At 36.9% G+C, this 14638-nt stretch overlaps 1 protein-coding gene across 1 annotated transcript in view; it reads right to left on the reverse strand.

Annotated features, from left to right (window-relative positions):
• Alg7 (Alg7 dolichyl-phosphate N-acetylglucosaminephosphotransferase) overlaps positions 1 to 14638 on the reverse strand; it is a 29541-nt gene that overhangs the window by 6276 nt on the left and 8627 nt on the right. The window contains 5 exon segments of the mRNA XM_067089128.1: positions 530 to 558; positions 561 to 628; positions 3120 to 3353; positions 10557 to 10684; positions 12702 to 12905. Of these exon segments, the coding sequence (XP_066945229.1) occupies positions 530 to 558; positions 561 to 628; positions 3120 to 3353; positions 10557 to 10684; positions 12702 to 12905 (663 nt within the window).

The following is a 14638-nucleotide window of genomic DNA, read 5'->3' on the forward strand; positions in this document are numbered from 1 at the left end:
AAGTAAACAATGGAACTGTAATGGTTTACATATTCGTGTTAGGAAAATTGTATTAAAAAATTTATTCGTGTTAAGAGAGGTTGAAAAAAGAACAAATGAATATTTATTAAAAATTTTTAAAAGTTGGAAAACTGCAAAAAACAAAAATAGTCTTAAAAAAAGCTAAACTGTAAAAGAAAATCTTTTTAAAAAAATGAAAGGCTGTTTCGAATCACTTGTATTATTCTATCGACCTAGACATGAACTGATAAATATATCCTTTTCAATATGCTAATACAATAGCTGAAATCCATCAAGTAATGCCCTGTCTCTGATTTAACCAGCCTTTATACAAGTTTCAATGGGGACACCACTGCCACTTAAACTTTAATTTTGTAAAGGAGAAACCATGGTTGAAAAAACATCCCTAAAAACCAACTTTTTTCAAAGTCAGTGATAGTCAATCATGACAAACTACTGTTTTCTTTTATCCAAACTAACAAATCAATGATGAATTATATAATTGTGAAAAGATTGAACGTCCACATACCTTGGTAAACGATGTAGTCTTGGACATCCTGGGTACAAAACAAGTGAAACAGCTTGAAAGGAGTGGAGTACAAGAAGTTAAAGATGAATTGCTGAGTTGCTCCGCAAAAAAACAGAAGAATTACTCGGTTTTTTGGTTTCCCTGGTCTCATGGTCCTTGACCTTTTTGATGCTGAAGTGACCAACAACAACCTCGCTTTGCTGCAATGTACTTTTACTTTAGCTTTGCAACTGGCTTTGTTTCTTCTTTCTTCGCACTCAAACGACACTACCCATTAGCCAAATCTTTCTGCTTAACATATAAATATCCATCAAGCACTAGTCTGTCTTTTCCTCTAGAACTTTTGATAAATTCCATGTTGCTTAAGGTCATTCCAGCAAAGTAGGTAGTCAGCTTGAAAACATTTAGTTATCTCAAACAATAGCATTATTTAAATGCACTGCTTTAATTGCACTTAAAGGAGTATCTGAAACTATTTAATTGTAAAAGAGAGGCTATTTAATTGTAACTCTTATGCTGAAGGGGGTGGTTGTCCTAGGGGGTAGTTTAGACTAAGAACTAAAGAGTGACATAACTTTAACAAACAACATAGGATGCAATTGCCATGTGACTACAGGTACTAGGATACAATAAATATTTTTTTGTATTCATTAACTTTTAAGGGAGGAACAAACAGATCCAGTTAATGGTTCTAGACATTAACTCATTCAACATACACACATACCTCTATCTAAAGTATATGACATATCATCTCCCAACTTCTCTAGCATACAGAGCCTACAAACACCACAGGTGATGAAAATATTCCTGTCAATGATGAGAGACTCATGAGGGATAGCATACAGCAGAGGACTGAGAATTTCAAAATCAGGTAGTAATAAAAGGATAAATGGAGAGACAATGAGAGCAATGTGGCAGGAAGTATTCACTGGGTGACTAATTCAATTTATTTCCCAGGTCCCAAAGTCCTTTCAGCATTCAGTTCCCAGTAGTGGCTGGAAGATGGAGTATAAATGTTGCAAATAAATGGGCAGGTGAAATACAATGCCATCATTAGTGAAGATTTCTTTGAAAAGCTTCTTGGACCAGCAAATAAGGAACCATCAGCAAATCGATAAAAATGACAAATAGCAGATATGCTAACAGGTCACAGAACATATGCCTTGACAGCTAATCAGTTGGACTTTTATAGACTTCCAACCCATAGCTTGCTTGAGTTCTATGAGTGCAATACAAGCCACAATAACATCCAAAGCAATGATGAATTAGTTTAACAAAACAAATGAGTCTCATTGGCAGACTCTGAAGGCTTGGATGGAGGATGTGTTCTTGAACAAAGAACAGATGAAAGCATATAAGAAACTTGGTCAATCTTCAAGAATGTGATTTATACATCCATTTAAAACAAGCAAAGTTTTATAATACCTCCGCACATCTGAATTTTTTCAAAGGAGACCATTAAAATGTCCCAAACTTAGAAAGAAAAAATCCCAGACATTGTTTTCACAATTAATGGAAAATTCGGCTGAACTTTCCCACTCCAAAGATGTGGGCATATGCAGCATGAAGAACATGGCCACAAAACCTGACAAGCCATAAAGAGGTTCTCAATCAGCCATCTTTACTGAAGTCACACCATTCAGAAAAGTAGATGTGATGGAAGGTGGCTACGTATGAAGACCAATAATGCAGCTATGTTTCATACTTGAAGTTAGTTGTTATGTACATAATAAGACTTAAGCACACAAACCTTTCAGACAGAATTTCAAACTGCAGACTTACTTATACTACTGAGATTAAAATTCTTTTCAAAATTCCGAGAATAGATATCAACAGTTAGGCTGAATGCCAGTGATCAAATGACAAAGCATGGAAAAATGCACCAGCATCTGCTGGTGGGAAAAATTACTCAGAAAATTGGTATGTAAACTGAATAGACAAGAGAGCTCCTTTTACAGGGAGTTGCTCATCCACATTTACTTTAACTTAATATACTAAAGTTCCAAATCATCTCTCTACTGATTGATTATAGTAACTGATTATGAGGTTCAGGCCAAGAGGCCAAGTGCTACAACCGTCCATTACTACATTTCCCTAAAGAACAAAGACTTTTTTGGGTAAACTTGGATATGTTTACTCAGTATGCTTCACTACAATTATCTGGATGAGATGACCTGGAGTGTGGGCTATTCAGCAGAATATGACTGAGGAAGGACAGATGGTCATGTTACTCAGCACTGACATGAGTAGGATAGGACAAGATTGTCTGCTTAGCAGTGATATCGGTACTTTTATATACCCTTCCTGATGGCTGCTACATCTCATGTGTCACTTGAAATCACAATATACCATGCACATCCTCTGTGAGTCTTGCCAAAGCCAATTAAAGACCTGGAAATTCTAAAAAATGGATTTGCCATCAAAAGGACATCTAAAGCCTCAGTCTATTAAAATGCAAGAACCTCAACAGTTACTGGTAATCTTCAAATACTAAGGACATACAAAACACACACACACACAAACATGTATTGCAACTCATAAGGACATCATCCCTGTGCTAATTGGTTAATATTGTAAAAGAGAGCTGCTTACCTGTTATAAAAATAAAGCCCTAAAGATGTTGCCAGAAAAGGAATGATGAGACACAGGGAGAAGTAATGGAACTTGGACTGATAGCCTCCGAGTTCCACCAAATTAAATGCTGCAACTGATGCTGAGATCACAATTGCTTGGCCACTCTCGAGTCCATTGATGCCGGCATATATATTTATTGCATTTGTGCAAAAAACAGCCAGCATTGACATGTAAATATAATATAGAGGCCCTGAAAAAAAAATGACAAATCAATGAATCAATTTTACTGATATACCGTACATTTTAAACACCCAACATTATTTTGGCAATTACGTGGGAATGAATTATGGCACAGAGCTTGATTCTAGTTATGTAATGCCCTATGTATAATTACTGAGTAGATTACGCCTAAGTTCCAGAATCGTTCAAAATGTAATACCCCTACCTGTATCTCTGTCTATTTAAACAACCCTCAACATCATCTTGCTATTACAGCACTTGTAATAGACTAATATAAAATGAAAACTACCTATTAACTCTTCTATCTTATTTGTAATCTTTAAATAAATTTTAAGATTATCATAAGCATGTTTTTGATATGAACAGCATGGAAAAAAGACAATATGGTTGAATGTAAACATACTGTACACATTCTCAATAAAAGGTACAAACATATAAATCCAGAATTACAGTATGCTACTTGCCAAATACAAAGCAAAGAACAACCAGGTTGTTACTGATGTCTAATGAACTATCTAATAAAGAGCAAGAACAATCTTCAGTCTCGACCCTATGGTTATTCTGAAAGATCATGTTCAATCTGCTTCAATGAAAAGATCATGTTGTTTAGTTGTTTCTTCTACTAAAGGAAGGAATGTCTTGATGGGTTTCACACAACTAGCTACCCTATGAAGGGTGCTGCCTAGACTAACTAAAACTTCTTTGCAGGAATCTTTTGTTCTCTTCTGTTCACCATCCTCTCCCCATATTCTTCTCCAAGCACCTTGTCGAACATTTTTAACATTTAAGAGCAAAACTTTCTAGCCAGCCAAGGTATTCCAAAAAGTGACGCTAATTTGGTTAAATCAATTATGATTTTATAACAGCAATTTACCTAGTGGTTAAAATCATGAATCCTTCTGTAATAATTGTTCAATAATAACATTGTTATTACTAGTGGCTTGATATGTCAATTATCCTGACTTACATTTGGAGGCTACCATTCATTTTAGGACAATTAACTCAGACTAGCCTAAACATAACAATTCAGTCCTGGACATCAGCCTAGGTAAATAAACCCAGGCCTACTCTTAGCTTGAACTGGTACTTGACGTTGTGGACGGACAAATCTTCATTTCTGGTTAGGGTTGAGAGAAAGGCCGACTCCCGCGGTTCGTTTAATGCTTCTGAGTAGGAGGATACATGGTGTAAACAACTTATTCCTAATGTTCCTTCCATAATTGTTAGAACTGGTTCCTAAACAGGTTCTTATACTTATTCCTATACTGGTTCCCTGTAATACGAAAAGTTCATTTAAGACAGAAATTTTGAGCCAGACAGCATGCAGTCCTTAGCCTAGGCTCTATTGTACTCATGCCTAACTTAACTGTTACGAATTTACCTCAAGAACCGACATATTCATAAGTTATGGAAGAATATCGCACATCTTAGCCTTTGGTTGGTGGCATTGCAACCACATGCAAGCTCATTATGGTGCAATTACATAACATTACCTAACAACTCTTGGTAATTTGCTGTTACATCAAGGTAAAAATACAAAAGAACACTATTGAGTGTTATGGCAAACATGTACAATATAAACTAAGATAAGTGCATACCTTTTACAAGGGAGAAATATGGTATTTCAAATGAAAATAAGGAGCTACATTCCTTTTCCCCTCTCAAGTCGTCATACATGTCTTGAACAGTGCAATTTGAACTTACGCAACTACGCACTAAGTTATACTTACGTACACACACACAATCATAAAGAATCTCAATTTCGAGTGGTTAATTCAACATCTTGATAAGATGAAAACCAATTCGTTTTCCCAGTCCACCAATTATGAAGGGTATTGTCATTAATTCAAAAGGATTCCCACCATTACACATCCCTATTAAAAGTTAACTGCCCTTATACCAATATCGTAGCTGACTGCTGAAACATTACATTGTTGTACTGCTAATCATTTAGCATTTGAAGAAAACCTAGTGCTATCCCTACTCCAATTGCCAGTAAGTTCTCATCTCTGATAAAACTAGTTTTAATATGTTCTGTGGCTTGGTATGCTTGACTGAGGGCAGTCTGAACCAGACCTCTGAGTCTTTCCCAAAGAGGGCGCGTACTCAAACGATAGACGAAAATTGGAGCAAAACAAGGTTGAAGAAATTAGACAACTACTTGGAAACAGAACAATGGAAATATGTGAAAGGAAAAAGGCATAAATCAACAAAGCTAGGAGCCAAAGAATTTGGCCATGTACCCCAAGGGGAGTCGTGTGAACCCAGCACTTCTCTGTTTCAACAGACAGCACTATAGGTTCCTGGCAACTACCTTCAGCCCCATCTGCAGTGCCTTCTGTACTTGAATTATCTTCAGTTCTCACTTGTCTCTTCCAGCAAAGCTGTCCAGGTTCTTTAACTCTGCCTGCCTTCAATTTTCATCCTTCATCAAGGATCAAAGTCTTCGGACTAGTCCTACAAGATCTAGATATGACTCAGTGATCAGGTTAAACTACTTTAGAGTAACTGCATTATACACATCCCACCTGGTTAAATCTGTTCCATCATTACTCACTTCATCCTAATTGGCAGTGGGAATTAAATACTAATGAATTTATGTTTTAAGATACAGTAATAAAGTTTTAATTCATATATTTATTACTAATGACCTTCTATATACGTTTTCAGTCATTATTTACAAACCATAACTAGAGATACTATCTGGGCCTATGTATTCATATGAAATGCAATAAGCAAAATTACTTTAATCTAACTGGTTTGTCCAGCTTGAAGGAGTCACACAAAGTTCTAAATCCAAATTTACACAATAAAAATTCAGTGCCTGGCAACTGACTAGACTGCGAATCTTTACAGGCAGTCCCCGTTTACGACGGTTCCGCCACGCGTTCCCGAGGTTAAAAATATTCATCAGAAATGCCTGGCAACTGTTCTAGACTTAACTGCCCCTCCGGGGTTACGGACGGAAAGAAATTCTGGCCCTGAAACGGCAGAATAATCTTTGAAGGTATTTTTATGTAAACTCAATAATAATGCAGTTTACGTCGTTTTCAATGCACCCAGAGCATTAAAAGTCTTTACGGCCGCCTTACTTATTAAATTACAGCATGCCATTACCTATTTCACCATCTTCAATGCTTCGATTCTTACAGATTTGATATTGGTTATTACAGTCGGTTTCATTCCATCTGTCCACCCTTGGGTGAATGTGTGGTACATGCCTGTGTAACTCGTGACTGGCTGACGATCAGGCATGTGCAACTCGTGATTGGCTGACGATCAATGTTTCCGATGTTGTTGGTTTATCATGATAAATACTGAACTATTTCTCCAGTAACTTATTTGAATATTTATATATACTGTACAAAGAACCCTCATACCCTCTTATACAAATCACAAATATGCCGATTTGTATCAATAATATACCACTAGCACACAAAAGACAAGCTTGTATAGAACAGCCTACTCAGATCAAACACAAGCGAATGATGGTCTTTCAGATCTCACTGGTATAGTCTAGGCTTATCATAGACCTACGTCCAAAAACTGTTCAGATCACAAGATTTCCTTATCATTCAAACTTTATTCTATGCAGCTTCATTGCATGAATATGAAAATAACTTTACATATTATGATACCAAAGTTATATCCACATCCATAAAGCAGAAAAAAAACATTTACTTATGTTGAACTTTAGAACATCAAGCATTGGCAAGCAAACAATAGGCCTATTTGTCAGATATCTTATTTTACTGATTTTAAGCATACTTTTATTCCATATCAGTCAAAACTACTGTCTTATTGTAACCTTTATTTATTCATTCCATCTATGTACTGTATCATTCCAATGCCTTACACTGAAACAATAAGTCTAGGCTAGCCCTTTACGCCGTACATATATCATCAAGTAACAAAGGATGACAGGAACTCAATGAGATTTAAAACCTATGCCCAGTAAGTTATTTGGTACAATACTCCTGAAATTGCCCAGTTACTCAGCTGTTAATGATTTCACTGCTCAAGAAAAAATGATCAAATACTCAAAGTATTCTGAAAAGATAACTGCAATACCATTGCCATATATAAACTGAAATTTCCTGCACTCCCATAAATCTTGAGGTGGTTGCTCCTTTCCTCTTCCCCAAACAGCTTCACAGACAACAATATTTCGTGCTATTTCCAATATCATCCTACTCATGTGATTTGAACGCAAGAAAATATCAAAATACCTTTATTTACACTCACATAACCAGACACCCTTTATTTTCCTAAAATGAGATTAAACATAGTTACTGAAGTCCCATTGTTTATTTGTGTCTGATCTACGTAGACTATTTGATATAAATTTGCCTATCGTGTGCTTGTACAGTACTGTCATATTTTCTATATAAATCAGCGCGTTTAGGATCGATATAGGATGGTGTGGGAGTTCTTTACATATATAACTATTCAGGTGTATTACTAAAGAAAGTTTACATCTTTATCGGACATGATATCAGAAACATCAGTTTCAGCCAAACAATAGATAGTCATGCATACAGCCGCGTCTACCTAAAACCTACATTGGTGAGTGGACCGATGGAATGAAATAGACTAGTATCATTTCTCTTTTCATAAAATAATTATTTTTATGGTATTGTTCAGTTGTTTCACAAAATTTTCTTTTATACCCTGATAGTATTGTAACCTTGTAACTGCATTCCTTCTAATAGCATGACAGTTTCCCATCATTCTTAAGTGTGCCTTGGTTATCTGGTCAGACAGCACAAGTAGTGTATAGGGTACTGTTCGCAAGGTTGCAGCCTGAATGAGCATGGATATTTGTATGAGATATGATTAGTCAGGTACAACCTCATTCACACTCGAGATGTTTTATGCTTATGAATACATGAGTGAAAACTGGACACAGAATAAGAATAAGGGCTTCACATAATTCCCTGTTCAACTTTGAACTTTCTCTGTTCCTTGTAGTTACAAACAGTAGCTTTCTCTTGTTCCAGAAACCTTGTTACTAGTTCAGACCTCATCTCTCAAATGTTCCTGAAAGTCTTACTCTGCTGTAAAATCTCTTGACTGATATCAGGGCTTTCACTGCTGATAGTATGGCAGCCTAGGGTTTCCAAAGGGACAGTATCAAAGAACTTTTCAATGCAATGCCATATGACTCATATTTTGTTCTCATAGGAAAATTCCAGTCCAAGACTGTCATACAAGTTTTCCCAGTGACTTACTCCTGTAGCACATGAAATAAATGATGCCATAATCTTCATGAAGCAACTTCAAGACCTAACAAGTATTAATCTTCCATACTTGCAATTACAAATACTACTACTTGCAGATCTCTACATATCTCCTTTACTACTGGTTTTATAAGATGTATCAGAACTGTATATGTCTGAGAGTCTCATCTATATTTTAGTCTACAGATGACAACAGTCATTCAAAATAGGACTAGTGATACTTTATCAGGACACTTTCCTAACAAAATGATTGTGGTTGTCAACATTGCAGAGAAATTCTTATTAGACTCAAGGATTCCCTTACATGTAGTAAGGACTCTTGTACCCTAAAACAAGACGATTCCCTGGCCCTCTGACACAAAAATCCCCATGGCCTTTGACAAGAGGACTCCATGCCAATGGGGAATTCCCATAGCCCTATCTTTCCCATCGACAGACTCATAATGAGCCCATGCCTATTTTCCAGGATGACTTTCTGCTGCAGAAGTACTTTCTCCCTCTTGGTTCCCATGAACTAAGTTGTCAATTATCTAACGACAAATCAACCACTGGACAAAAAAATAACCAAAGACAAGAGTTTACTTGAAGTAAATTTAATGAGAATCATGTTAATGGATCTGAGGATTATCATGTACACAAAATATCAGAACAATCAGTGAAAAACATTCCTCAAAAAACATTCCTTGCTCCTCTTTCTAACCTATCATACTGTAGTGACTACCTCAAGTCAGAATCTTCCTGGAAACTTTCATCATCCACCCATCCTGAGACAATGATCAAAGGGGGACTAGTGCAATGAAGTTTTCCAAGCAACTGCAAGTGGACTGTTCACAGCTATGAATATCATCTTTAACAACTTCCATTAATTACTCTGCTAACTGTGAATGATGAATGGGAAGAAAACAGACAAGCAAAGAACAATGGCTATACTGTGCACTAATTCCTTCCACCAGGCAAGTCAATTAAATAAGACAGAGAATTACCTCAAACAAGATCATGAGAGGCTTAACTATGTTTCATCTATATGCATGGTTCTTCTACCTTCGCAGGAATTACAGCTCAGGTCTATGCAATGAAAAACAAGGTAATGTGGTTACTTTAAGGTTACAAATGTTCCACTACAAGAAAAAATCCTCAAATGTCCAAAAAGGTCTCAATTTCCAAAGCCTGACCTCACATAGGTTTTGATTTCTAAGCACCTGATACATGTCATTCCACAGAGTTGAGGACTGATATTCCGTAGAATAATAATAATAATATACAGCAGCACCTAAGTTTAGTTCAATGGTCTGGCCTCCTAATTAGTAATGAAGACCTGGTAGAAGCACTTACACAAAACCCCAAGTCAACTAGCATAGTTAATACAGCAATTCCTTACGCTTGACAGTCTATCTTAACCTGTAATTTGTACTAACCAATCAATTTCAGAGATTCATTTTCTTATTTAACTGTAGAGATTTATCTGCTAAACTAATTACTTTTAAAAATGTAACTATTTAAAAATGTAACTTACTAAAAACTCCATTACTATATAATGTAGCTCATTAGTTCTACTTATGTTTAAAAGATATGTAAAATACACACACTTCAGGCAAGAGCTGCAAAAATTTCTAAACTCACACAGTTGTCCTGAAAGATAAGATTTGTTAATGAATGAAAAGAGAAAACTGAAACATGACAAAGTTTAAAAAGTTGGACAGCTAAGTAGGAGTAGACCAAGAAGAACAAATAATGAGTAAAAGACATAAAGCACAGGACATAAGAGCCAAAGAGCCATTGCAAAGAACATTCAATTCCGCTTGTAGCGCACTTCAAAAAGCACTGTAGGGTGTATCTATTAAAGGAAGTGAATTTCAATAGTGCCATACCATTTCTTCTGTTTAGGACACCTATAAATATCTAAGCATTCACAATTATCTTACATACCTATAGACACCTATAAATATCTAAGCATTCACAATTATCTTACATACCTATATTAAGTGTGAGGCCTATCCATGCTCGAAGAGGCTTTGGAACCACCACCGTTGTAGAACCCATGTTGATGTAGTATACCATTAGTAATGGTAGTGATGCTAAAGTCGGGAGCACCAGTTTGTATCTGAAAAATGGTCAAACAAAGATACAACTCCAATTCCTCTTAAAGAAGAGAATAACTCTAAATCTATCCAAAAATTGCAAAAATAGCTGAGGTTGTCACCTCTTCCTCATGATAACGTAACTCTGAATAACTACTAGCCATAAAGAAATGATTAAAATGACCTGTAGAGCAAAATACACAAGGACTAGGCCAACAGTGAACTGAACTTGGCAATTGTTTCTTAATGAAATAATCAACAGTGACAAATCTTGATAATTACAGGCAATTGTTTCTTAATGAAATAATCAACAGTGACAATTCTTGATAATTACAGACATACTGTCCCTGTACTTTGCTGAAAAGTTACTTTTATACAGTACATAAGTACTTAGGCCTACATATGACTTCCAAGAGTTAAGGGTTATATTTCAGTAACAATCCTGTGGCCACCTACAAGAAGGAAGGGATGTTTCCATTTCAACTCACACTACTCTGATAAAGGTCAAACAAATAACTTCAATATATTTTATGAATCACTTTTACCAGTTATATATGCATTTTAATTGCCACGATGTCTTAACTTCTTGACTTCCTCACATTTTTTTTTTTAGATATGCTTATCACTTTAAGCTTACTAATCAAGTCTGGAGTAAATAAAGAAATTTTCACCTTCCTGGGCACGATTCAATCCAACAACTGAGAGGTTTCAGCAATTACGTGCTAATGTACTTTGCTACAGAGACATAAAACTAAATGCAAATTTTGTGTCCCATATATACATACATTATATACATTACTTGTCAAAACCACAAATGAAATAAGAGTAGTGTACATTTCCAAGTTACTCACAAAGGAAGGAATTCTAGACCACAAGTTTTAGCTTCCACTGCGAAAAATATCCCTTTCTCTTGCCCACCTCGAAATTTTCATTTACTAATTTGAACAGCTACAATGATATACTCGCAAGGATAACAATAAGAGGGGATGCTAGGATAGCACCCCAAGCAATTAAGTGGCATGTGCTTACAGAACACATAAAAATTTTAAATTTGTCATTGTTATATGAACAAACACCTCTTGCACTTCTTAGATAGTCATGTCTGTGTCAGCAAATAGAAGAAATAACAGGAAGAGAATACTAACTGGAGGAGCCAGGAAGATATACCTCTTGGTAGGTGAAGAACAGTTCTCAATAATTATTGTCCAAGTGGTAAATCAATAAAGCTGGTAATATGAACCAGCAAATTCTAAAACTTTATGATAACGTTAGGGTTAAACAGCTCTTAATTATGAATGCATATTACTTACAATTAGTACTATCAGATTTGGTTACAATATCTATGGTGCTGGAACTGCTCTTCATATGTCACTGTTGTTATTCAAAAATTTGAGAATGAATGGAGTGAGGGCAAATCATCAAACTTTCACTCATATGCAACATAGTTTTGGCTTTCGTGCATTAAAGGAGGGTAGACACTTTAAAGTATGCTGGCCCTATGTCTGCAAAGGCCCTTACCTCAGTGAGGCAAGGTGTTACTGGGACAATGCACTATCTCAAGCCAATAAGTATGACATTGTAAATCACTTTTCCACTTGACATCCATAAGAGATATTGTAAATCACAATTAAATGGCAAAACCAACAACGGACTTCTCAAACCCTTGAAAAGCCTGCTTTATCTAGATTCTATCGTACAGTAAACCCCCCGTATTCGGGTTCTCACGATTCACGGACTCACGCATTCGCGGGTTTCTCTGCGGAACATATCTACCCATTATTCGCGGAAAATTCGCCCATTCGCGGTATTTTTCACTGAGAAATATTAACTAATTACTGTATTTTTATATAATTTTCATGAATAAATGCACTTTTTGTTATAAAACTATTAAAATACTCAGGTACAGTATAAGCATTTTTACAGGGTTTTTCTTGTGTTTAAACTATCAAAATGGGCGGTTCTAAGCATTTTTAGAGGGGGTTGGGGTGTTCACTGTACAGTATTTCAACTTCAAAAATGACAAAAGTAAATCTTGCTCACCTCCACTTCAAATTGAGAACATCGTCAGCAAAACCCAAGAAGAGCATGCAACATATGCTGAGTAGGGAAGTCAGATACTCGGCGAACACCGCATGTGGGAAGGGACTACTCCGATTTATGAAGTGGTGGCCAAATGGAACACCCAGGAACAAAAACATTGTAATCAGGTACACTGAACCACTAACCATGCCCATGGATTCAGGACTGCAAAATAAATACAAAAGTAAAACATTTAATACAAATATACCGGTTGTACCGTACATGTGAAAACATTCCTTTTTTTAACAAAAGTTTCATAGATACAAAAATTATTTTTCATAATAAAATTAAGTTTCATATATACCTACCAAGTAATTACAGTTATAGTTTTTAACTTGCGCGGCAGCCTTTTTTTAAAAATCACAGTAGCGCTTCAATTGTTTTGTGTAGGTGACTAGCGGCCCCACTATTGGGAACAACTTAGCAGATAACCTCATTGTGTTTGTGCCCTATGTCCATCGGAGGGGAGGAGGGCAGGCTCTGATTCTGTAATTACTTGGCAAGTACAGTATATATAAAACTTAATTTTATTATGAAAATACCATTTTCATATAAGTAACTTAGCAAGTAATTACATAGCTGAATGCCACATTGAAAGGGGGTGGGATACATGGAAATATTCTACTCCAAAATATTAAAGCATGGTAATGACTTTGGAATAGGAAAAATTGCTAGCACTGAAACAATGCTTGTCATTCCCTACCTGGTAAGAGAACTACTGCAGGTGAATACTGCATCTGGTTGGTGTTCATCTTAACCTGTAGTGGTGTGGCAGTTGAGCCATGGGTCACCTCTACTTTAGTGGAAGCCTTGCAGTGGACGATAGGCCTGATCGCTGGCACAGCGTATACTGTACAAGTGCCCTTGCCCTGGCTGCAGTACCAACATAAAAAACAACCAGACAACATTGTCACCTACACTGTACCCCCAGGCTCCCCAAAACTCGACACCTTACTTCAAGGGGAAGAGAAAGTAGGAGAAAAAGAGTTTCCTATGCTTCCTTCCCCAATACCACGCCAGCCACCAATAATGGCCCCAAGGTACTGCAATTTTCAAACATAATTTCAACTTTCAAATAGTGGGACGCGAAGACCGATTTGTACTTCCAATAGGTTGACTGTAGAATGGAAGTGAAGGACATATTGTGCCTGAAAGCGACAGAGGTAGTGACTGCCAGGACGTCTTGAGCTTTCACTTTGAAAGTGGGCAAAATGTCCTCCTGAATCCGAGAATGTGTCTCAGAGATCATGTCCCTCAGGAACAACAATGCAGTCTTAGTAAGAGGGCGAGAAAGATTCTTAACAGAACACCAGAGGTTGCTGGATGGCCTCTGATCTTCTTGGTCCTGCTCAGGTAATACCTCAGGGCTCTAACAGGGCAAAGAACCCTTTCTTCTTCCTCAGGGCCAAGAATTTCCATTAAATTCTTACTGTTCAAGGACTGGGGCCAGGGTCCTCGTTCTTGGCAAAGAAACCTAGGGTAAAGGCACAAAATGCATCTCCTTGGGAAAATCCTACCTTCTTATCAATGGCCTGGATCTCGCCGACACGTTTGGCAGTAGCCAGAACCACAAGGAAAAGGGTCTTCCGAGTGAGGTCCCTTAGAGAAGCGGAACGGAGGGGTTCGAAAGAGGGGCCTGTTAGCCACTTCAACACAACATCTAGGTTCCAAGAGACCAGATCGACCTTCTTCTGCTGGGAAGTGTCAAATGACGATGAGGTCATTAACATCTGGATTTGACGACAGATCCAGACCGCTATGCTTAAACGCAAAGCTAAGCATGGCTCGATACTCCTTAATGTGGAGGACGACAAACCCCTAGAAGTCTTCAGATAAAGGAAGAAATCCGCAATCTGAGTTAGAGACGTCTCGGAAGAAGAGACGTTATGTCTGAGACA

This window comes from Macrobrachium rosenbergii, chromosome 45 (genome assembly GCF_040412425.1).
Source record: "Macrobrachium rosenbergii isolate ZJJX-2024 chromosome 45, ASM4041242v1, whole genome shotgun sequence".
Lineage (NCBI taxonomy): Eukaryota > Metazoa > Arthropoda > Malacostraca > Decapoda > Palaemonidae > Macrobrachium > Macrobrachium rosenbergii.